This window comes from Lynx rufus, unplaced genomic scaffold, assembly GCF_022079265.1.
Source record: "Lynx rufus isolate CCGP_SWC_20201006 ecotype Redwood Valley unplaced genomic scaffold, mLynRuf1.p SCAF_14, whole genome shotgun sequence".
Taxonomy (NCBI): domain Eukaryota; kingdom Metazoa; phylum Chordata; class Mammalia; order Carnivora; family Felidae; genus Lynx; species Lynx rufus.
The window spans coordinates 10,150,775-10,175,401 of NW_025814828.1; the positions used below are offsets into that span (position 1 = coordinate 10,150,775).

Below are 24,627 nucleotides of genomic sequence, written 5' to 3' on the forward strand. Positions count from 1 at the left end.
GATATCTGCCCTTTTCACCCATTGCTGTGCAGAGCCCACAGCTAAGTCTCAGCCCCTCCAGGACAGTTTCCATATTAACCCCCTCTCCCCTACATCCCCAGGCGGAAACTTGGTGTTTCATTTTCACCAGGCATTTGTTACTGCCCCTATTTTTTTTTTTTTTTGCCTTGTCTGCCCTTGGCTCCATGGCTCTTGGATTTAACCAAATGGAAAGCAGACCCAGGCCCACTTATCCAAGAACTAGCATAACGATGGTGTTGTCTCCTCGAATAGAGAGCGAAAATCTCAAGAGTGTATTTCCAAACCCGGGTGAGAAGAGGCATGTTACTAGTGTAGATGCTTAGGTCATCTTTGGAAAACGATGTCTTAGACACAGAAACTGGAACCAGTGTGAATGCTTTGGGAATGTTCAGGAAAGTCTGCTCTGACATAGTCTGTACTCAGAATAACAGGATAAACCTCTGCTCGGTCGTTCGTTGACACCTCCTTAGCATGCGAGGGTTCAGGGCTTTTCTTAACTGACCAAGTGTTCTTAATTAGCCCCGAAGGTGAACGCAGCGGGTGAATTGGGTCTGGTTCTGGTCCAGAGAAAAGCTGTCACATCCAGGCTGGAACACAAAGGTAACTGATACCTTCATTTATGAATCACTGCTTCATTCCTAAGCCCCCGAGGGAAAAATCGTTACATCTGGACACAGTGCCAGTATGAAGTAGTAGGTCCTTACGGGGTCAGTACCAATGACGACAGTATAGGAAGGCTGTCTTCTCTCCACCACGCCCGCCTGACACCGAGAATGACACATGGTACATATGTGAAGATAGATGAAAATGACCCCTTTGCTTCAGCTTCAACACCCGACGGCCCACAACCTGAAAATGACCATGCACTGAATTCCGGACGATAGTGCTGCGTCATAGACAACCCCAGACCTTCGGTCGCCTACAGCCGCTGTTTATTTTTGCTTATGAGTCCGTCAACCGGCTGAGTGGTTCTGCTGATCCGAGCTGGTCTGGGGGGGCTCACCCACGGGTCCGCAGTCAGCTTTGGTCCCACTCAGTGACTTGGCCGATCTTAGCTGTTTTCCGGGCCTCAGTTGGGACAACAGAGCTGTCTCAGCTCTGCTCCATGTGGTGACTCATCCTCCAGCGGGCCAGCCAGGCTTGTTCTCGAGAAGCAGTGGCAGGGTTCCAAGAGAGAGTGGAAGCACACAGGCCTTGTGAGGGCTAGGCTCAGAGCGGCCACAGTGTCACTTTCACCGTATTCTGTTGGCCAAGGCAAGTCCCAAGGCCGGCCGGGACTTGAGAGTTGGGGAAGGCGCTACAACGTCATGTTGCAAAGAGCGTGGAGACAGGGAGGGGTAAAAATTGGGACCATTCTTGTGATCAGGCTAACAGAGTCTCATCGTCAGGAATCTCGTAGGCGTGATCCCGGGTTCCTCTGAGTCCCTTTAGCACTTTGACTACCTGTGACAAATTATATGTGGCATCTCTACACAGACACCAGGGGAAAGCCTATTTCTGTATCTATCCCTTTATTTGGCATAAATATTCATGCGTCGATCTTCCCTCCCCTTTGCAAACTCTCTTACTTACCTCTGTGCATGTCCTAAGCTAGTGCTAATTTGACCGCCATTTGTGTTTACCCCATGAGTACATTCTCCAGTTCGGTCCCTTTGGTTTATAGGAATCTCCACCATGAAGGTAGAGCCTCTCTGGTTCAGTCCTCCAAACTTAATCTGAGAAGCTTCTACTAAAACCTCTCCAAAGGCTAGTGACCCAGCTCCGACAGGCATCTTGTTTTCTTCCATATTTCCCCTAAATGTTCTGTTTTCAATTTTATTTTATTTTTAATTTAACTTATTTATTCTGAGCGAGAAAGGCAGAGAGAAGGGGAGAGAGAATCCCAAGCAGGCTCCATGCTGTCAGTGTGGGGCCCGACACGGGGCTCGATCTCACAGACCATGAGATCATGACCTGAGCCAAAACAAGAGTTGGACGCTTAACCAACTGAGCCACCCAGGCACCCCTCAATGTTCTTTTTTTTTTTTTTTTTTAAGTTTCTCTGCAGCAAACATCTTATTATCCATTTTCCTGGTTGGGAAGAAAATGTTTCATAGCTCAGGGAATTAGCTACATTCTCCGGGTGCTTAGAACTGCTTCTGCTCGGCTCTCCACTTGCTAAGTGACATTACTAAATTGACCCCCTTTGGATCCCCAGAATGACCATGTCTCTTATTTTACTTTTTCTTCCATGATCCTTAATGAAACACGTGAAGTTTACTCAGTTGTCAAAGGTCCTTGAGTAAGGTCCCTTGGAGCACTCAGTCTCACTTGGAAGACTCGGTGGACACCCCAGCCCTTCTACTTGCTATTTGCCTTGGGCAAGTCCCTGAGACTTAGAACATCTCATTGCTTTCATGTGTGAGGTTGGAGTAAAAGCACCACTCTTGTCTAAGGTGCTGTCTTAGGCTGGATTCCCCAGAAACAGAATTTGTGTGCAAGTGGTTTACGTGGGAGGCGGTCCCAGGAAAGAATGCTTGGGGAGTGGGAGCGAGAAGGAGGCAATCAACAGTGTGTTATTAAGAAATTTTCACTGGGGGCAACTGGAGCTCAATCCCATTGGAGCCCAATCCCATTGGGGAACTCAATCCCATTGGAGCTCAATCCCATTGGGGAACTCAATCCCATTGGAGCTCAATCCCATTGGGGAACTCAATCCCATTGGAGCTCAATCCCATTGGGGAACTCAGTCCCACTGGAGCTCAATCCCGTTGGGGAACTCAATCCCATTGGGGAACTCAATCCCATTGGAGCTCAATCCCGTTGGGGAACTCAATCCCATTGGAGCTCAATCCCGTTGGGGAACTCAATCCCATTGGAGCTCAATCCCGTTGGGGAACTCAATCCCATTGGAGCTCAATCCCATTGGGGAACTCAATCCCATTGGAGCTCAATCCCATTGGGGAACTCAATCCCATTGGAGCTCAATCCCATTGGGGAACTCAGTCCCCTTGAAGCTCAATCCCGTTAGGGAACTCTGAAAGCCAGTGTAGAACACACAGCTCAGAGTTGTCCTATTGGAGGACAAGAGAGCTGGGTATTCATACACCATCTCCCATCTGACAGTGATTAATGGCCGCTCCCGGGAGGGTGTTAATTCCCTGGTACTCCTGGCTTGCCATAAAAGCAGGGAAGGGCACCACTGTGGCCACTGGACCTCCATCCCAGTTGGACCCTCTGCAAGACCAGAGAGAGCCTGGATTCCAGTCTGACTTCAGGTCCATGTTCAATTCCAGGGACTTATGGTCTTACCCAAAGGCAAGAAAATTGCGGTATCTGTCCACCAACACCTGTCCATCAGTGGTTGAGGGTTTTCCTGGGGAAATAGCTTCCTGGTATTCTGGTCTGCCTGGCTTGATCCGAGCATGCTCCAGCAAGAGAATACCCTCACACAGAGAAATTTAGCATTCCGCAGATTATCCCGAAGGATCTGACAAGGTCTGCACTAGTTCGTTTGGGTAGGAGAGATTTTCTGGCCTAAATTTTACAAACTCTTGCCTATATTCTGTGTCTCACTTTGCTCACAGGGCTCTTGCCCATTACTTTTTTTTTTTTTTTTTAAGTTTTTGGTTTTGCTTCTACTTTATTTAAGATCACAACAGAATTTGGCCAGAAGGACTTCACAGGTTTAAATTGAAGCAGTATCTAGTTTGACACTGTCCTTAAGGCCATTTCAGTGGCCGTGATCTGTACTCCATGCAGTTGTTATGATTTTGTTAAATTAATATTTGTCAGGTAGAGCTCCCGGGTGCCAGATGGCTCAACAAAAGACCACAAGAGAAATTGAGATAGAGAAGTTTATTACTCGCAGGTCCTGTAGGAGCATGGCAGGCCTCGAGGGCCACACAGGGAAGTTGAGGCAGGGTGCTTAGAGAGAGAGGCGGGACCTAGAGCACAGGCCTTTATTAGTGGATTGGTCCGTTCAGACCAGAAAGATCTGGGTCTTGGTGAGTTCCAGGGGAGTCTTATCTACAAGGGCTGTTGGGAAGTCATATTAGGAACTTAATTAGCTTGTGACTCAGCAGGCTGTACTCTAGGGCTCGCACCTGCATGAGGGGCAAAAGTCCGTTTTAGGACCCCGTAGGCTGTTTGGCCAAACCAGATGGTGGCGGACGCAGCAATACCGTGGAGTAGCTTGGCTCGATGCTCAACAGCTGAAAATACGGCATTTCCTTCCAAAGCTCCAAATGTCAGACGTGCTTCTAATACTCTTCGTGATTATACAATGTACCCTTTTTCTTAGCAGATTTAAATATCTCAGTTGACTGCAGCTTTGAGCACGGGGTCTGTGACTGGAAACAGGATATAGAAGATGACTTTGACTGGAATCCTGCTGATCGAGATAATGGTATTTGGATTTTACTGTTTCGTGTTCTCTGCTGTGTGCTCTGCCCTCCGTACAGGTAAAGAAGGCTCTCCAGTGACGGAGGGTTATTATTCCTATCTCTCGTTAGGTCAGCGTTTGTCACCTTTGGAAACTTCTAGACCTTCCGAAGTCTGCCCTGTTGAATGGCTCCGTTGGTTCAGTATCTGTGTCCCGCCTTATCCCTCTTACCCCCATCACCCACCCACATACAGGATGTTCTAGCAAAACTTTTCCATAGTCACTCCTGCTGCCGAGAGACAGATGTTAGAACTCGTGAACATTTTTGACTTAAAAAGAAAAAAACCCTATTTTTTAAGGAATCTCTGTGCCCAACGTAGTGCTCAAACTCATGACCCCGAGCGCAAGAGCCACATGCTCTACCAAGTGAGCCAGCCAGGGCCCAAGAATTCATGTACATTTTAAGAGTATTGGGGGAAGGGTAGAAAGAAGCTGTTCTTTTCCCCAGTTTGGCAGCTCGTGGTGCTCTGTAGTTTTTGTTTTGCTTTTTGTAGGGACATAAATCTGGAAAGGAAATATGACCTCTGCCTAAACCTGAAGTTTTAGTAAAGCCACCCCTCAAAGTAGCAACACCGTGATGAGCATCAGGTCAGCAACCTGAACTTCTGGACTGAATGTTCCCCTCCGTCGCTTGCAGATTCCTTTCTGGCCACTTACACTGGGGTTTTTCTCGACTTCAGCTCTGAGCTGTGGAATTCTAGCACTTTCCACTTCTTGCTTAAACACTATTGACGGGCCCTAGCTTTCCCCTTGGGTAGAGCATTTTGGCTGATACAACCCACTTGGAGCATAAATCGAGGCCCTGTCTCCTGAGGCTGACACGTAGAGGTGTAGGTAGAGACAACTCTGGGGACTCGACTTTCTTACCAATCCATTTATTTATTTGGGAATCTACAAGTTCAGCCCTCAGTTACAAGATCCTTCTCCTGGACCCTTCCTCTAGACTAGTTCCTCCCTTTCAAGCCTTCACACGCAACCAGGAAACCTGGATATCCCCCAACAAAAATTCCTTGCAAAACTTGAGATTAGGGTAGAGGGGGTACATCTCACGCAGCAAGTTGTGTGAGTGGAACTATCGCCGAAGATTCAAGGCAGGTTTAACCAGTCCCAAGACCATATATCTTGAGAGAGCCTGTCTGGTCAATAGCTAACTTGCATTTCTCCTTTCTTCCATCATGACATCTCCAAGTTTCTATCCGCCAGAGCCACATCATACAGGGAGCCCATAGGTTATTCCAGAATCTTGACAGCTCACACAGTCAGCAGGGTCTTCATGTGGAGTTTTCCAGCAATGGAAAGTCCCCTGTTTACAAACGCGATTCACAAATGGCCTCAGGTTTCCCAGCCTTTGTGTCACTCAAATCGTACCTTCTTCCCCCCTGCGCCCCGTTCAGATCTCTAGGTGGGCTCGTCTTTCTCTGAGGAAACGTGGGATGAGTCAGCATTTCTAGAAGGATAAAATCTCAAGGACAAATCAAAATGGGCTTTAGGGGAGAGAGTAGGGAAATCTGCCCCAGTGGGTCACAGAAGAGAGGGTGTTGCTGGTGGAGTGGCAGTGGCTAAAGCGTAGGATGCCTACGTTTCAGATTAGCAGAATACTTTTTAGTACATCTCAGACAGGTTGTTGTTTTTGTTTTTGTTTTTTTAACATTTATTTATTTTTGAGACAGAGACAGAGCATGAACGGGGAGGGTCAGAGAGAGGGAGACACAGAATCCGAAACAGGCTCCAGGCTCTGAGCTTTCAGCACAGGGCCCGACGCGGGGCTCGAACCCACGGACCGTGAGATCATGACCTGAGCCAAAGTCGGCCGCTCAACCGACTGAGCCACCCAGGCGCCCCTCAGACAGGTTGTTTATCTGAAATTCAAGCTCTCCTGAGCATCCTGTATCTTTATTTGCTGAATCAGGCAACCTGAGCAGCTGGGGAAAAGACCAGACAGTCCCTGAGTCCAGTGAAAACTAAGGCAAGGTCAACCTGGGTCCTTCAAGTGACGCTCGGAATATACTAGCAGAAGACTCCGGGCCCCCACCCCCTACCCCCAATGCATTCCTCCTGGCTTCTGTACGAATTCTTTCTTTTCGTCAACTTCTTTAGACCCCCATTCCCTGAGAGTTTTTTGCCCAGGTTCGTCAAAGCCACAAGCAAAGGACTGAAGATGAGCTATACTTAGGACATGGATCTTAGAAATAGAAGGAGGTGTGTTCCATTCCTCAACCGGAACTCGGACTGATATGTTACAGGCGGTAGTTGAGCTCCATGAAACCATTAGGACAAATTCATGTATGTTGTGGATTAAATACCACCCTACCTAAGGAGCTGGCCGTCATACATCTCATTGACTCTGTGGGAAAATGCAGTCCAAGGTTCAAACAACCAAGGTGGAAAGTTCTGGAACACGAGTTCTCCATCAGCTGCAAATTACCTTTCCCTTTCCGTACCACAAAGGATTTCAGCTCTGTGATCCCTAAAATCCATTTTAGCATGAAATTGTCTTTCCTGTGTTGGAAATGAGAGAGACTTCAGCTTTCCCTACAGGAGACTATTATTCTTTTTTTTTTTTCATTTTGTTTTTTATAAAAAATGGTTTTTTGTTTTTTTTTTGTTTTGTTTTGTTTTTTCAACGTTTATTTATTTTTGGGACAGAGAGAGACAGAGCATGAATGGGGGAGGGGCAGAGAGAGAGGGAGACACAGAATCTGAAGCAGGCTCCCGGCTCCGAGCTGTCAGCACAGAGCCCGAGGCGGGGCTCGAACCCACGCACCGCGAGATCATGACCTGGCTGAAGTCGGACGCTTAACCGACTGCGCCACCCAGGCGCCCCGGTTTTTTGTTTTTTTTAATGTTTATTTCTTTTTGAGAGAGCAGGAGAGACAGAGCAGGAGCAGGGGAGGGGCAGAGAGAGAGAGGGAGACACAGAATCTGAAGCAGGCTCCCGGCTCCGAGCTGTCAGCACAGAGCCCGAGGCGGGGCTCGAACCCACGCACCGCGAGATCGTGACTTGAGCCGGAGTCAGACGCTTAACTAACTGAGCCACTCAGGCGCCCCCTGTGTGTTTTTTTAAGATTTTGAATCCGGTTATCATTCATCTTCTGTGCTATTCTATACCCCGTAGCCAGACCCTTTACAATGGCCTCGTTAACTGCGCATTTTTCTTCTCTTGAAGCTGTTGGCTACTATATGGCAGTTCCGGCCCTGGCAGGCCGTAAGAAGGACATCGGCCGCCTGAAACTCCTGCTCCCGGACCTGCAGCCCCAGAGCAACTTCTGTTTGCTCTTTGATTACCGGCTGGCCGGAGACAAAGTCGGGAAACTTCGAGTGTTTGTGAAAAGCAGTAACAACGCCCTGGCATGGGAGGAGACCAGGAGCAAGGACGAAAGGTGGAAGACGGGGAAAATTCAGTTGGAGCAAGGGATCAGCACTACCAAAAGTGTAAGTGGAAAACCAGTGTCACATGGGATACTGACATTCTCTTGCAGTGACTCAACAAACAGAGGGGCGGTGGGGCCCTAAAGATGAGCGAGGCTTTTTCCCTATACTTCGAGAGTTTATATTCTGGAGCAAAATAGGCCAGGCGGCTAAGCAGCGCAGCTCACGATAACACCCGTCAGGTGCGTGCCCCTCACGTGTCATGGAAATGATCCGTTTGTGTGTCCGGCTCCTCACCAGCGTCTTCCCAAACCAGACTCTAATTTTACTTGTGTAACTTAGTATGTAAAAGAATGTCTTGCTCATTCATTCTGTGCCCAGCACTGATCACGATGAGTGGAAGCTGCAGGGCCAGTTTTTTAAGTGTTTGTTTCTTATTTTTATTTTACTTACTATTTTTTTTAATGTTCATTCACTTTTGAGAGAGAGAGAGAGAGAGACAGAGTGTGAGCGGGGGAGGGGCAGAGAGAGGGGGAGACACAGAATCCGAAGCAGGCTCCAGGCCGTGAGCTGTCAGCACAGAGCCCGGCACGGGGCTCGAACCCACGAACCGGGAGATCGTGACCTGAGACGGAGTCGGACGCTTCACCGACGGAGCCACCCAGGCGCCCCAAGCGTCTGACTCTTGATTTCGTCTCAGGTCATGATCTTACGGTTCACGAGTTCGAGCCCTGCATCAGGCCCCATGCTGACGGTGCCGAGCCTGCTTGGGATTCTCTCTCTCCCCCTGCCTCTCTCTCTCTTTTTGTTTCCCTCGTGCGCACGCTCTTTCTCAAAATAAACAAAACTTCAAAAGAGCTGACCTATTTACAATTACACCAAAAACAACAAAATACCTAGAAATAAGCTTAGCCAAGGAGGTGAAAGGCCTGTACTCTGAAAACTGTAGTACATTGAGAAAAGAAAGTGGAAGATGACACAAACAGACGGAAAGATATTCCATTCTCATGGGCTGGGAGAACAAATACTGTTACAATGTCCCTCCGGCCCAAAGCAATCCGCAGATTTAACGCACCCCTTACCAGGATACCAATACCATTTTTCACAAAACTAGAACATATAATCTTAGAATTTGTATGTACAAATTTGAGGTCTTTGTACAAAAGACCTCAAACAGACCAAGTGATCTTGAAAAAGAGGAACAAAGCTGGACGTATTATAATCCCAGGGCTCAAGATATCAAAACAGGATGGTACTGGCACAAAAATAGACACATAGATCAACGGAACAGAATAGAGAGCCCAGAAATAAGCGCACACTTACGTGGTCAATTCATCTATGACAAAGGAGACAAGAATGTACACTGGAGAAAAGATAGTCTCTTAATGGTGTTGGGGGAAACTGGACAGCTGTATGCAAAAGAATTAAACTGGACCAGGGCACCTGGGTGGCTCAGTTGGTTAAGCATCTAACTCTTGGTTTCAGCTCATGGTTTGTGAGATCGAGCCCTGTGTCGGGCTCTGCCCTGACCACGCAGAACCTGCTTAGGATTCTCTCTCTCCCTCTTTCTCTCTGCCTCTCTCTCTCTCTCTCTCTTTCTGTCTCTCTCAAAGTAAATAAATAAACTAAAAAAAAAAAAAGAATTGGGGCCCCTGGGTGGCTCGCTCGGTCAAGTGTCCGACTTTGGCTCAGGTCACGATCTCGCAGTTTGTGGGTTCAAGCCCCATGTCAGGCTCTGTGCTGACAGCTCGGAGCCTGGAGCCTGCTTCTAATTCTGTGTCTCCCTCTCTCTCTGCCCCTTCCCTGCTCATACTCTGTCTCTCAAAAATAAACAAATGTTAAAAAAAATCTTTATTAAAAAAAAAGAATTCAACGGGATCACTTTCTTACACCATACACAAAAATAAACTCAGAGTGATCTAAAAACCCAAACGTGAGACCTGAAACCAAAAAGCCCTAGAAGAGAGCACAAGCAGTAATTTCTCTGACATCGGCCATGGCGACATTTTTCTAGATATGTCTCCTAAGGCAAAGGAAACAAAAGCAAATATATACTATTGGGACTACATCAAGATAAAAAGTTTCTGCACAGCAAAGGAAATAATAATCAACAAAAAAGTAAAAGACAACCTACTAGATGGGAGAAGATATTTGCAGACGACATCCAGTAAAGTGTTAGTACCCAAAATGTATAACGAACTTCTAAAACTCCACACCAAAAAAATCCCCAAATAATCCAATTAAAAAATGGGTAAAAGGCGTGAAAAGACATTTCTCCAAAGAAAACCTACAGATGGCCAACGGACACATGAAAAGATGTTCAGCATCACCCATCAGGGAAATGCAAGTCAAAACCACAATGAGATACCGCCTCACACCCGTCACAGTGGCTAAAATCGAAAAGTATTTGTGAGGATGCAGAGAGAAAGGAACCTTTGTGCCGTGTTGGTGGGAAGGCAAACTGGTGGCAGCCAGTGTGGGAAACGGTGTGGAGATTCCTGAAACAATTGAAAACAGAGTTCCCATATATGATCCAGTAATTTCACACCTGGGTATTTACCCGAAGAAAACCGAAAATACTGATTTGGAAAGATACATGCAGCCTCGGTTTATTGCAGGATTACTTATGATAGCCAAGATATGTTTTAAAAAGTTGTGGTAACGGGCAAAAAAGAAAAACTATCAGTCAGCTGTCATTTATTTTCATAATATTTCTTTCTAAATATTGTTGGACGAATGAATATAAAGTAGTAACTGTCTGTCTTTCATTTTGTTCAGTGAGTCACTCCTGTCAGTTTTTGTCCAATTTAGAGATAAATTTTTTTTGTATTTCTACAACATAAGGAAGTTTGCTTCTCTTTTGATTATTAATAGATAATAGATATTTAATTTGATCTACTTTATCATAGGTGAAAATGATTATAGCCTATTAGCAAACATTTTTCAACATTTGAAAACAACGACATTCCCAGTAATTTCCAATATTAAAGCCAATGTTTTCGGAAAAATAACCATACTACTACAAACTCCCAAAATCTGAATATATCAAAATAATTCTCTTTCAACTGTTCGGTTTTACATTAGATGTTCACAGGGAATGTTAAATTTCTTCTAGCCTGGTTTTGGAAAAGAAAACCACATGGTTTTTTCCTTTTTGCTTTTTATTTTCTTTAAATGGGAATTCCAAAATTTCCTCTTCAACCATACCCTTCTCCGCTCTTCAGGGCTGTCCAGATTCTTCTAGGTGGTGCCGTGACCCAGTTTTCTCTGACTATAACCCGCTCAGTGTAGATACTGGCATCTGGAAAATACGTTACTATGCATGCAATGTCAAAGCCTGTTCCTATGCAATAGGGCTGATGAGTTCAGTCCTTTTATTGTTAAGTAATCTCTGTGCCCAAGGTGGGGCTCGAACTCGCAACCCAAGATCAGAAGTCCCATGCTCGACCGACTACGTCAGCCAGGCTCCCGAGCTCAAGCCTCTTTAATAGCTATTAAATAGTTTGAGTATATCTTTGACTTGGAAGTTGAAAGTAATTATTTTATGTCTTCTCCGTTATTAGATCATTTTTGAAGCAGAACGTGGCAGGGGAAAAGCCGGAGAAATTGCAGTGGACGGCGTCTTTCTGGTTTCAGGCTTATGTCCAGATCGCCTTTTATCTGTGAATGGTTGAATGTGACCGTGGTCTTTTGCATCTTTATATTCGGCTTTTTATGTCAGTTCTCTGTTTTCTGATATTACACCATAGATTCCCCCACTTTAGAAATACAAACTGAAAAGTTGTAATGTACCAACAGAAACATTATTGTCACACGCCTTTCTTGTATAAGACGTGCCAAGAGTTGCTTTAAATGTAGTGCCACTGTGCTTTTAGAAGTATAAAAACGAACGACAACAACAAAGACTACAGGGAATTGTTTCTTTGTTTGACTTTCCTGGCACTCCTTGGAAACTGTGACGTCACAGATAGGTTTTTACCTAAGCGGCTTAGCCTTTTACAGCCAAGCTTGTACATTTAAATTCTTTGTAATGACGTTCAAATAATTGCCTTGTGTCATGGTTTAAGTGTTCCTAAGTAAGAAAATGCGTTTTTGATGCTGTGTTTCATTACGTGTATAATTATTTGCTTTCCTGGAAAATGGGGGTTTTATTCATTTTCGTCGGAAATGCTTTGCATTCTTAAAAATTCATAAAATTACTTCCTTTTCTGGGAGCACACGACTGCTTTATTAGGCCTCATAAGTGCAATGCACGTTAGCTTCCGTTCTTGAACGTAAGGCCTCAGAGAAATCCCTAAGATGAAATCATGCAAATACCAGGATACAGAAGAAAGACCAGTGCCTTCTTTTCTGTTTCTCTTTTCTTCCAAATTCAAGAACAGCTTTGTGTGGTAATGAATCTTAAGTATATTCCCCTGAGGATGAACGTATATTGTGTTTTTAGATTCTGGGTCCAGGACAGCTCCCAAACAGAAGGTTCCCCAGATATTTGTTACCCCCTAAAGCAATGAAGGCATTGAGCTGTAGGATGAAGGAAAGAGAGAAAATGGCCTCCTTACTAATCTTTAATGTTTATAGCCTCACTCTTAAAGTTTATTTTTATTTTTAATTTTAATGTTTATTGTATTTTTGAGAGAGAGAGACAGACCATGAGCAGGGAAAGGGCAGAGAGAGAGGGAGACGCAAAATCCGAAGCGGGCTCCAGGCTCTGAGCTGTCAGCATAGAGCCCGGCGCGGGGCTCGAACCCACGAACCACGAGATCGTGACCTGAGCCGAAGTCGGCGCTTCGCCAAATGAGCCACCCAGGCGCCCCAAAGTTTTTTTAAACTGAAACTTGTAGTGATCCTTTTTCCCCCCAATTTAGTAACCTTTTCCCAACAGTGTTCTCTTTAATACAACCAACACATACAACCTTTTAAGATGGTAGGGGAAAGCGTTGTTTTCCTTTAGTGTGAAGGGATTTTGGCATATAGTCTCCAAGGGCTGTGGTTGTGTCTGTTAGGATAACTGCTAGGTATGAAAACCCCCAAAATAAGTGTTTCTAGTGAGACCAGATGAAGAGGTTTCTAGCTAAGTCACATCAGCCTGCAGAGCTGTGAGACATAATAAGATGGTTGTTTTAAGATGCTAAGATTTGGGGTTGTTTGTTACACAGCAAGAGCTAACGGATACAGGTGGTTTCTAATACTGTGGTAGAACTTGAAAAAGAACTCCTGTTTCTTCAATGACCAAGGAAATTGGAGAGCATAGTTATGGCTTAGAATAAAGGAAGATAGAAGGGAGAACTTGCAGTGAAGGACCAGTGCCCCGGTGATCCAGGTTAAAGGAAGAGATGTTGAACCCGAAACGAAATAGGGAAGCCTGGGAATTGTGTTCTCTACAGGTAGAGAATCATTGCCCAAGGCCGAGTTAAGTTGAATTAAATAACAGCGTTTCATGTCTCTCTAGGAGCTGTAGCAGAGACTTAAAGTTGCCTACCCAATATCCATTTTTGAATTTCGCCTTACAAGTATAAACATATAAATATATATGTATATACAGCCTCTCTTTAAGGTGGGAGAGCCTGCTGAAGTCACTGGTGGGGCTTCAAGGAAGAGTCATTAAAGAGGGCTGTCAGTTGGAAGCCCCTCTCGCCATTCCTCTTCCGCCTCCTTCCTTCCTGCAATGTGGTCGTGAGGGCAGGAGCTCTGTGAGCTACCTTGTGATCATGAGGTCCAGGACCGTACCTTGTGGAGGAGCGCGTAGCTGGAAGACGCCTGGGTCCCTGATGACACTGTGGCATCTCTATCCCTGTCCCAAACCAGTCACGGTCCAACATTTTATTAAGTGAGAGAAGACTGAACCCTCTCTTAGCCTATCTGGGATTTCAAACAAAGCACAATCCAGACTCTGGTGACTACTCTTCCCTGACCCCTGGGGGCTACCCCTGCCATTTCCACCACAAGACCATCATCTCGGGGGACTAACTTTTTGGATCCTGAAATAGCAAAATATTGTTTTGAATTCCGGCCAACAGGCTATGGTGTCCTCTATCTCCCCGGGCTACCTCTCCCCTTGCAGCCTTATCCAGTGAGCCCTGCTCATCGTCCTACACTGCCCACATGCAGGGTCCAATGGAAGATGGCACCCGGTTGATCCCCTCTTGTTCACAATCTCTCATTTCTCTGCTTCCGTGTAAAAACCACCGATCCTAGGGGCGCCTGGGTGGCGCAGTCGGTCAAGCGTCCGACTTCAGCCAGGTCACGATCTCGCGGTCCGTGAGTTCGAGCCCCACGTCGGGCTCTGGGCTGATGGCTCGGAGCCTGGAGCCTGTTTCCGATGCTGTGTCTCCCTCTCTCTCTGCCCCTCCCCCGTTCATGCTGTCTCTCTCTGTCCCAAAAATAAAAAATAAAAAAAACGTTGAAAAAAAAAAATAAAAAAAAAAAAAAACCACCGATCCTTAAGGGTCCAGTTAAATCGCTCTACAGCCCTCTCTGGCCTCCCTTGCCATTGCCATCAACCAATGTGGCGACATCTATGCAGATGACCCATCCAGTGTCCCAGCCTCACCGTTCGTGGGCCTCTGTTCCACTTACCGTCATCTCCCCGGTCACCGCACCGCGGCTGCCCCGTTGGACTTGATCATCACCTCTGAACTTGAACTCCAACATCACACTCTCTAGTTAATCTGGCTTTTAATCATCCCCCCACTTATCCTTTGGACTCTTTGAAAGCCCCATTCCCTTGAGATCTTCATTTTCGGCCCCTCTCTTGGCTTCCTCGTATCTGGACTCTCCTCTCTAATAAAACATAACCTAGACCCTAAGGCGCACCATCCCTTCAAAGACCCTCTTGCCGACGCTCCCCAAGGCCCATGCTCTTGTCTCCTTCCACCACAGCCCCCACGCGGAGTCCCAGTGCGCATCAACCCACAGCCTTTCGTCTATCCCGTCACCGGGCTTGCTAAGCAGTGTTACAAAGAATGACACATTGTGCAGGCTGGTTCTTCGGCGAAACCAGGACCTTCAACCTTTCGCGGATCCTGAGCGCTGCCCGAGTGACCACCGAACGATGCTTGCCTGCTTGCTGGCTCGGGCTGAGTAACATTCACCAGGACGTCCCACATCCTCCAGTCCCAGGGCTTCCTATTAACACATTGAAATAACAGTGGCGCCAGTCCCCATTTCTGCCTCCTCTCTGAGGCTCAATGTCCATGACTGACTAAAGCACCAAGTTGACTTTGAGAACACGGCGGGGCCTTTGCCGTACGCAGGGAGGGGTACTGAATGACACTGGGGTTTTCTGCTCTAGGGGTTGAGAAAAGCCTCCTTGTGGCCAGAAGGTTTGCCCTCCAAGGGGGTGTTGGTGGAGGGGGGAAGCCCGACGGGGGACATCTGGAGGCCCGGTCATTCTGTTTCTTGATGCTTTTTGGTTGGCCACGCTTTGTGAAAATCATTGAGCAGTACACTTACGACCTGTGCACCGGCATTTCTACGTATGGGTTCTACTTCAATAAAAACGTACCTTAGAAAATAAAAGTGTCACCCCTCTCCCGGTTAAGATGAACCCCATCTGTCTGTGCCGGTTGACTTGGGACACCCGAGTGAATTCACCTCTCAACACCAGGCGGGCTATCACTGAAGTCCCACAGGCTCGTGTATAGTCCAGCCACCGGTGCCTCTTACGTTGGGGATGTCCCCTGGCTTGCCACCCAGGATACCCGCGGACGCTGGTCACCAAGCTGGTTGCTGAAGGTAAACTGTATTGGAGTTTCGAGGCGGATGAGGCCGGAGATGTGCCTGCTGCTCAGAAAGCCAGGAACCCCTCACCTCTCCCACATGTGTTGGTCCTTCTGGACGCCCGTGAAAGCTTCTACATCCCCCTTTCCCAGTCCTGTCACTGTCCTTCTAAAATCTTTTCCCTCGTGGGCCCAAGCTGCAGTCACACGGCTCTCCTGCTGGATAGGAGACACTTCTTGCCAGCGTTCGTTTTTCGGATCCTTCTCCTAGTTCTGGCAGCGCCCTCTCGTGGCAGCCGGGAGGGTGTGTGTGTGTGTGTGTGTGTGTGTGTGTGTGTGGCCGCCGCGGGGGCAAACCGCAAAGAGGGCCGTCTTCAGTATCTCCTGCTGCCTCTCTGCTCCATTTCTCCCCTCCCCGGTGTCTTGCGAACCCGTGCCTCTTTCTGGGAGCCTAGAACCTTCCAGTCCGGTCACCCCTGAGATCCTGAAGAAGCCAATCTTGCAGACCTTTCATTATTTCCCATCTCACCCCTGTGTACTTGTCCTGCCCCAGGCTGCTGCTCTCTGCCTATGCTTCGATACAAGGGACATTACTCAGAATTCACATTGCAGGCGCGCCTGGGTGGCTCACATCTGGCCCAATGTGTCTCCGCCTGAAGATTCAGAAGACCTGGAATAAGCATGTTATCCTTTTTTTTTTTTAATTTTTTTTTCAAGGTTTATTTATTTTTGGGACAGAGCGAGACAGAGCATGAACGGGGGAGGGGCAGAGAGAGAGGGAGACACAGAATCGGAAACAGGCTCCAGGCTCCGAGCCATCAGCCCAGAGCCCGACGCGGGGCTCGAACTCCCGGACCGCGAGATCGTGACCTGGCTGAAGTCGGACGCTTAACCGACTGCGCCACCCAGGCGCCCCAATACTAGCTTTATTAAAGTGAATTCCTCTGTCAAATACAATTTGTCATTACACACAAATGGTTTCTTTTTTTGTTGTTTTTTTTTTTTTTTTAAATTTTTTTTTCAACGTTTTTTATTTATTTTTGGGACAGAGAGAGACAGAGCATGAACGGGGGAGGGGCAGAGAGAGAGGGAGACACAGAATCGGAAGCAGGCTCCAGGCTCCGAGCCATCAGCCCAGAGCCCGACGCGGGGCTCGAACTCACGGACCGCGAGATCGTGACCTGGCTGAAGTCGGACGCTTAACCGACTGCGCCACCCAGGCGCCCCAAGCATGTTATCCTTTATATTGTCGCAGGGTTTTTTTAATTTCAAGTTTATTTGGGGGGGGGGGGCGCAGAAAGAGCGGGAGAGAGAGAGAATCCCAAGCAGGCTCCACACTGTCAGCACAGAGCCCTGATGTGGGGCTCAGACCCACATACCGTGAGATCACGACCTGAGCCGGGGTCGGAGGCTTAACCAACTGAGCCACCCAGGCGCCCCAAGAAACCTCCCTTTAAATGAAAAAACCTGAGAGCCAAAGCGAGGCGAGGCACTTCACAGAGCCGTCCAAACATCAGGATCGCGGACTGTATTCCTTCGGGCAACAAGCAACTCTGACAGAATGAAATCCCAGGTGGCAGGCTCAGATTTCTTAGCAGAAATGCCAAAGGTATTTGAGCAGGCAGGCAGAGGTCTTTGCGTAGCATTAGCATCCTTTCTTCCCATTTTTTTTTGTACCTTATCTATATTTTCCTGATTAAATGGAATTTCGAGGCATCCCTAGTAACAAAGTAGTATAAAATGTTTCTTTGCCTCTGAATTTCCATCCTGTGATATGCACCACCAAGTGATTGAAGCCGTACGTGCCGGTCTTTCATTTCCCTGCTAATCCGTTGTCACAAATCTGTGGTAGAATAATTCTAGAAAAATGGGCAAAATGGACAAATGGCGTGGAGAAGAATAAGTGATATGGAAACGACCTACAGATTATGACAGGTGCAAGGGGATGTTAAATGAGACTTTTCTTGACTCAGAGTTTTGCCCAGGGCCCCAAAGCTGAGCATCGTGTGTAAGTGCCCTCTGGTTCTAAAGAGACATGGTAGGGGCGCTGGGGTGGCTCAGTCTATTAAGCGTCTGACTTCGGATCAGGTCATGATCTCACAGTTTGTGGGTTCAAGTCCCGCATTGGGCTCTGTGCTGACAGCTCAGAGCCTGGAGCCTGCTTTGGATTCTATGTCTCCCTCTCTCTCTGCCCCTCCCTCACTCACGCTCTCTCTCTCTCTCTAGAAAAATAAACATTAAAAATAATAATAAAATGAAGAGACACGTTAGACCATCTGCGTGGGGCTCACCGAATAGAGAGCCCAACACTACTTTCTTCCACCCGTGGTCCGTCACCCCTCTTCAGCTTTAAGGCAGAGTGGAAGAGAGCTGTTAGAATTCCAGAAGCTTATCTTATTTTTATTTTTTATTTTTCTTTATTTTTTAATTCTTAAAAAATTTTTAAATATTTATTATTGAGAGAGAGAGAGTGGGGGAGGGGCAGAGAGAGAGAGGGAGACAGAATCTGAAGCAGGCTCTAGGCTCTGAGCTGTCAGCACAGAGCCCGATGCAGGGCTCAAACCCACAAACCGTGAGATCATGACCTGAGCTGAAGTCAGACGCCAACTGACTGAGCCACCCAGGCACCCCCTTATCTTATTTTTAGATGGTTAGAAAGTCCAGCCTAATCTAATATTGAAACTTCAGGCACTCATCCAATTCCAAGCTCTGGCCCTTGCTTGGCTCAAGTGTAGTCTCCAGATCCTACAAAGCCCCCCTTTTTTTTTGCCAAGTAAGGTTGCATTCACAGGGTTCGGGGGTTAGGAGGTAGACATATCTATCTTGGTCGGGGTGGTTGGGGGGGGGGAATATTATTCAACCCACAACACTGATCAGATTGTTTCTTTATACCTGAAAGTGACTGGAAAAGCTGTGGGATTTGCTCAAACCTCAAGCTCCAGCCCAGGAGCAGCCAAGGGGCGGGAGAGAGAGAGTGAACAGAGCTGGTTTCAAAGCAATGGTGAGAAAAAATAGGTTTCTTCTTATACCCTATGGATCCCAGCCTACTCAATAAATTAGATGTATAGGTGTCTCACTTTGTTCTTGTAATAGAAACAATCTTAGAGCGACAGCCCTTTGAAACTAAAGTCTCTAGTTTTACCATCACTTTGATTTTATTGGACCCTTGCAGGGAAAGAATGTGTACAGGTGAGAAGTGCAGGATACACCCACGGCTGCTTAATGAACGTTTACTACTTTCATATCAACTGATGTATGCTAGAGGGTGCAATAAATACTTGTATTAATTACTGCATTAAATAAATCGCACGTTTGGCTAAAGTTCTGTGAACATTTAGCTCAGCAATGCCTTGAATGGAAGCGGAAAGCGTGCGTTGCAGAGTACTTCAACCAACGTTGCTGCTGAAAAACATCACTAGGGATCGTTTCTTTCAATCCAGGCCCCGCTACCCCACAGTCGCCCAGGCAAATCAGCCCTCCGGTAGGGGGCGGGGGGCGCGGCTTCACAGCCGCGGGTCGCTCTGCGCAGGCGCCATTCACCTAGCACGCAGGCGCTAGGGGCAGGGGCGGTGGTCTCTAAGTCTGCGAGCTTGGATTGGTTGAGCCTTGGTGGTCCCGCCCGCGTACCGGAAGCTCTGGGCGCGGAGGTGTCCGGAAGCTCTCTCTGGGAGCGGAGGTGTGCGGTTGCTGTCTCTGAGCGCGGAGGTGTCCGGAATTTCACGGTTTCTCGGTGAGCAAAGCTCTAGGTTCGCCGGGGTGTCTGCACGCCGGTGCTCAGAGAAGCCGGCGACTGCTCGGGGTGGGGGTGGGCCCTCGGTGCGTCCTGGGTCGGGTAGGCCCTATCCTGTCCTTTCCTCCCCCTCCCCCCCCCGAAGTCGCCGGGGTGGGCAGATCTCTCGGGGCCGCCGCCGCTTCTGTGCTGGGTGCCAGGCTGGCACACTGGGACGGCTTGCAGCCGGCTCTGCTTGTCGCCCCGCTCCACCCCCCGGACCCCGAACCCCGAACCCCGAACCCGGGCCACAGCGGGTCTTCGGGCTGGTCCCTTCCCCTCGCTGCACCCGTGCTAGGGATCATCCCAACGTGATAAAGGGCGCTAGCGCAGTGTTGAGTGGCTGTTCCGAAACTGCGACGCCCCTACCAAATATTTGGCTTCAGTTCTCTCCATAGAGGAAGGGGCTCCCTGTGTATGTGGGTTATGGCTAGAAACAGAATTCTTCTCTAGATGTTAGGTCTAAAGACTTAAACAGAATTGAGTTACTGCTGATTTGTTACCTACCGGCTTTTGGAAATTGTCTTTAATCTCCCCTCTCCCCGGGGTTTAGGCCAGAAATGTGCAGATGTGGGCACCTTGCCCATGTAAACGTTAGTTAACATTTACAAGCTTTTTTATGCACCTAGTCAACAGATGTATGGGACCAACTATTGGCCGGCCCTATATAAACTCTTATCGATACGTATTCAGAAGGTAGGAGTTATAGGTGTGTATGTTGGCATTATCTATATTAGCATATGCTCTAGAACTGTGTTGTTCACTATGGTAGCCACTAGCTACATAGGATAATGAGCACTTGATATGTTCCCAGTCCTAATTGAGATGTGTGGTAGTGTAAAACAGCGAATTTGGGAGAGCTAGTATGAAAAAGAATTAAAATATCCATCATTTGTTTTTACCAATTACATGTTGAAATAGCAGTGTTTTTGGATACACTGGTGAGGCAAAATGTTACTAATTTCGTCTGTGTATTTAAAAAAAATTTTTTTAATGTTTATTTTAGAGAGAGAGTTCGAGTGGGGGAGGGGCAGAGACAGAGGGATTCACAGAATCCTAAGCAGGTTCCAGGCTGTCAGCACAGAACCCAATGTGGGGCTCCAGCTCACAGACCGAGAGATCATGACTTGAGCCGAAGTCGGACGCTTAACCGACTGAGCCACCCAGGTGCCCCTATTTTGTAGTTTTAATTATTTTGTGTAACCATTTTAAAAAATAGATGAGGAGCACCTGTTTATTTTTTAAAGTGGTTACTAGAAAATTTTTAATTCTATCTGTGGCTTGCATTATATTACTATCGGACAGTACTGCTTTAGAAAGGGGTCAGCAAACTGTGGCCTGCAGCTAAATCCAGCCTGCCTGTCTTTGAAAAAAAAGATTTGTTGGAGCAAAGCCTTACTCATTCTTTTATGTATTGTCTGCGGCAGAGTTGAGGAGTTCATACAGAGATTGGATGGCCTGCACAGCCTAAAATATTTCCTATCTGGCCTTTTACAGAAAAAGATTTGCTGACCCCTTGCTGCAAAACAATGCCTGCTATGGTAGATACATGTCATGTGAGCTTTTTAATTAGAGTCCTGTGTTAATTGTCAGGCCTACTGTGTCACAGGCACGGTTCTAAGGACTTTATAAGGACTGTGTCATTTATTTCCCGTATTAATCCTAGGATGTGGGATTTCCTTGATTTTGGAGATGAGGAAATCGAGGCACAAAATCGTCAAGAGACATGCCAGATGTGCTCAACACCCCTCCCTTCTAGAAATTGCACCCTCCTGACCCTCCTTATCCCCAAATGCTTGACACTGGGAGTCTATTCGATTAGCCTCTAGTGGGCACCGTGCTGCTGCATTTGTTTTTTTTCTTTTATATGACTTTTTAAACTAGAATTGAGGTGACGTTGGGTCTCCTGTGGAAGCAGCTGAGAGGCACTGGGCTTGGGGGAAGTGGGTACAAGCAAGCGGTTCCATAGAAGGGAGCGCACAAGCAGAGAGGAGAGGGCGCAGCCTGGGTGCTCTTTTCTCCTTTAATAAAAACCCTGTTTGTTGAGAAATAGTAAAGCACTGGCCAAGTGTTTTCCAGGCATTCTCCGTGAATGAAACAGACATCATTCTTTTATGGTCTTGTGGGCAAGGCAGACAATAAACCATTTTTTCAGTGCGATACACGCCATGAAAAACCACTGCCAATATTTGCAGTTTTTGAACAGGTCTCACTCATCTGTAAGATGGAGATAAGCCGCATGCTTGTCTCGGGGTTGTCGTGAGGCTTGAGATGACGGGAGCGCGTACGGCACGTAGACTTGTTCAGTAACCCCACTGGGTGCCTTCTGCCGTGGAGAGGTAAGGGAGGGAATGAGTATGGGCAGTCGGGGCATCGTGACACTTGCAACATCGCAACCGCCGTGCCCGGCAAGTGTTTTTAACACGTCCTGAGGGGGCTCGTCCAGCAAAACCCACAACCAGAGCGGTTCTGTACATTCAGTCCAGGAACAGGACAGGAGCTGTCTTTGGGCTGATGGCAGCAGAACTGAGCCGGTCCCATTGAGGGAGGGCCCTGTGCCCATGTACAGAGCAGTGGCAGCAGCTCAGAGTCCCCTGGATGGCTGGGAAAGCACCTAGGCCTACCTTCAGGGATCTTGATCCAGTGTGTCTGGGACAGGGCCCTGGCCTCGGCTTTGTTTTTGCTAATTTCTCCAGATGACTCCGGTTTATAGGCAGGACTGAGAAGCGCTCGCGGTGTGGATCAGGCTAGGCTCAGGGAGCTACGGAGGTGAAGCACAGAGTTGTGAAATAGGCGGGGCCTGTGAATGGTTCTGAGGTCTCAGAGGAGGCTGCTGGGGGGGGGGGGCAGGGGGCTTTTTATCGCCTGGCGGGGGACCTCGGGCTCCGTCCTGAGGGCAGAGGGAAACCTCTGGAGGGCCGGGAACATGAGGGAATGTCTTGGAGAGATCCGTAGTATTTCATTTCTACCCCCACCGTGCGGCTCAAACACAAAACCCCGAGATCAAGAGTCTCATGGTCTACTGACAGAGCCAGCCAGGTGCCCCTGTGATATTTATTAAATGAGCTCTGTGGAACTCTAAACTGGACCCACAGCTTACTTTGTCTCCTTGTGGCACTTCTCAAAATTTTATATCTCGGTTGCTTTCACAGTATACCATCCTAGGGCAGTAAATGCTTTATATCCGCATCATTGTCCCACAGAGGGTATAGAAAGTTTGACAGGATGTAAATGCTGTTAAAAATATAGAGGAGAATGGAAAACAGTATGGCGGTTCCTCGAAAAATTGGAAATAGAATTCCCATATGACCCAGCAATCGCACTCCTGGGTATTTACCCAAAAGCATCGAAAGCAGGGTCTTGAAGAGAGATTGGTACATCCAGGTTCCCGGCACCGTTAGTCACGCTGGCCAAAAGGTAGAAGCAGCCCATGTGTCCACTGGCAGATGAGCAGACAAGTAAAATGTGCTTTATGCATACAATGGAATATGATTCAGTCTTAATAAGGTTCCACTGCATGTATAGACCACACGTGCCAGGACACGTGCTACCATGCCGGTGAGCCTGGAGGACATTATGCTAAGTGAAATGAGCCAGACACAAGAGGCCACCTGCTGTATGATTCCAGTTCAATGCGGCCTGTAGTCACATTCAGAGACAGTAGGGTGATGGTGGCCAAGGGCCACGCAGGGGGAAGGAATGGGCAGTTGTTTAATGGGTACAAAGTTTGTTTTGCAAGATGCAAAGAACTCTGGGCATTGGTTGCACAACAACATGAACGTACTTACTGTCACTTCACTGTTCGCTGAAAAATGGCTAAGATGCTAAGTCTTGGGGTATGTGTGTTTTTTCACAATCAAAACTGAAAAAGAAGGAAATGAGAGGTAAATAAAAAGACATGCATTCCTTCAGAATCTCCTGGAGACTCTGACCCTTGGTTGAGAAATTCTGGCCTGAGTTAAATATTGTCCAGCCTCCACATGGGCACTGTAGGCCTGTCTGTTATTAACCACCTTGCTGACATGTGGCAAACTTCAATCCCGATCCCTTTGGTAGCGATGCATATAAAGTGAATGTGGAATGCAGGCCAGGTGAGTGTTCTTTCTTTGTCAGGCAACTTGCCAACAAGCTGGTGGGGAGGGTTCAAGTGTATTAAGCAGCTTGAGACCTTATCGTGATGTGGGCTGCTAGGCATCCTCCAGATCCCAGGATCTCAGGCAGACGGTTCGGAGAAATGTTCAGCCATTGAAGGCAAGTATTTTTTTATTTTTCTGTGTTATCTTGCCTGTTCTTTGTCCACTGAGCCTTTTTCTTTTCTTTTCTTTTTTGACACAGAGAGGGAGAAAGAGAGAGATTGCACACGTGCACTAGGTGGGGAGGACAGAGGAAGAGGGAGAGAGAGAATTCCAAGGAGGCTGCAGGCTATCAGCGCCGTCCGCGCAGAACGCGACACAAGCCTGAGTCCCGTGAGCCACTAGATGATGACCTCAGCCGAAATCCAGAGTGGAACGCTCAACCGCTTAACCGACTGAGCCAGCCAGGTGCCCCAGTGAGCCTTTGATTCTCAGGAAGACCTCTTTCACTGTTTCCAGTGTTTCAAAGTGGAATTTTAAAAAGGTAAAACAATGATCTTGAAGTACTGATTCTTGCTAACAAGAAATATAGCCACTTAAGATCCTGAATTGCTGGCCCACTGAGTCTTAAATAATTTAAAAAAAAAAAAAAAAAGACCACCCAGGTTGCCTTCATTCCAACTCCCTCCCGTGGCAAAAATGCCAGACTCGCAATCTTGGTCATTCTTGAGCTGGCCCCACAGGGAGAACTTGAGTAGGAACATCATAGCTGTGACCAAGGGTACGTAACCGTTCGTATTTGAGGGGAGATTCATCTGGTTTAGACTCAGTAACAGACTTCGTTCTGACTGCTGGTCTGAAGGCAAAGCCACAGGTCCTGTAACACCTGTATGATACTCTGATTCCAAGAGAAGGTAGAAGACGGATCCGCCGGCCGTGTCCAATTTGCAAATATTATAAATACATGTTTACCATGAAATTACATTGGACTAGTCACTTTTCTGGTTGTGAAAATAATACGTACTCATACAAAATACAGGAAGGAGTAAAAGAACGAACAAAAATCACCTAAAATCTTACCGTTCAGAAAATGTCACTGTCTAAAATTTTTGTGTATTTATTTTCAACCTTTTCTCTTCACATGTGATTTTTAGTGTTCGAGGGGAAGATGGCGGCATAGGAGGACGCTGGCCTCAGCTCGTCCTGCTGATCACTTAGATTCCACCCACATCTGCCTAAATAACCCAGAAAACC

General features: G+C 47.3%; 1 protein-coding gene and 2 long non-coding RNA genes across 3 annotated transcripts in view; 2 read left to right on the top strand and 1 right to left on the bottom strand.

Annotated features, from left to right (window-relative positions):
- The window catches only part of EGFL6 (EGF like domain multiple 6), a 56,399-nt gene extending 44,912 nt beyond the window's left edge, over nucleotides 1-11,487 (top strand). Inside the window, exons 9-12 of the mRNA XM_047076343.1 lie at nucleotides 541-621; nucleotides 4,307-4,408; nucleotides 7,611-7,876; nucleotides 11,377-11,487. Of these exons, the coding sequence (XP_046932299.1) occupies nucleotides 541-621; nucleotides 4,307-4,408; nucleotides 7,611-7,876; nucleotides 11,377-11,487 (560 nt within the window). The remainder of the gene's footprint in view (nucleotides 1-540; nucleotides 622-4,306; nucleotides 4,409-7,610; nucleotides 7,877-11,376) is intronic.
- Nucleotides 11,488-19,168: 7,681 nt separating this feature from the next.
- Nucleotides 19,169-24,566, top strand: LOC124509643 (uncharacterized). The gene is made up of 3 exons (XR_006961476.1): nucleotides 19,169-19,261; nucleotides 23,636-23,917; nucleotides 24,528-24,566. It is a non-coding gene; the product is annotated as an uncharacterized LOC124509643 (long non-coding RNA).
- On the bottom strand, nucleotides 21,315-23,345 carry LOC124509644 (uncharacterized). Its single transcript, XR_006961477.1, has 3 exons — nucleotides 23,089-23,345; nucleotides 21,925-22,061; nucleotides 21,315-21,626 (listed from the first exon to the last, which is right to left on the bottom strand). It is a non-coding gene; the product is annotated as an uncharacterized LOC124509644 (long non-coding RNA).
- Nucleotides 24,567-24,627: the final 61 nt, after the last annotated feature.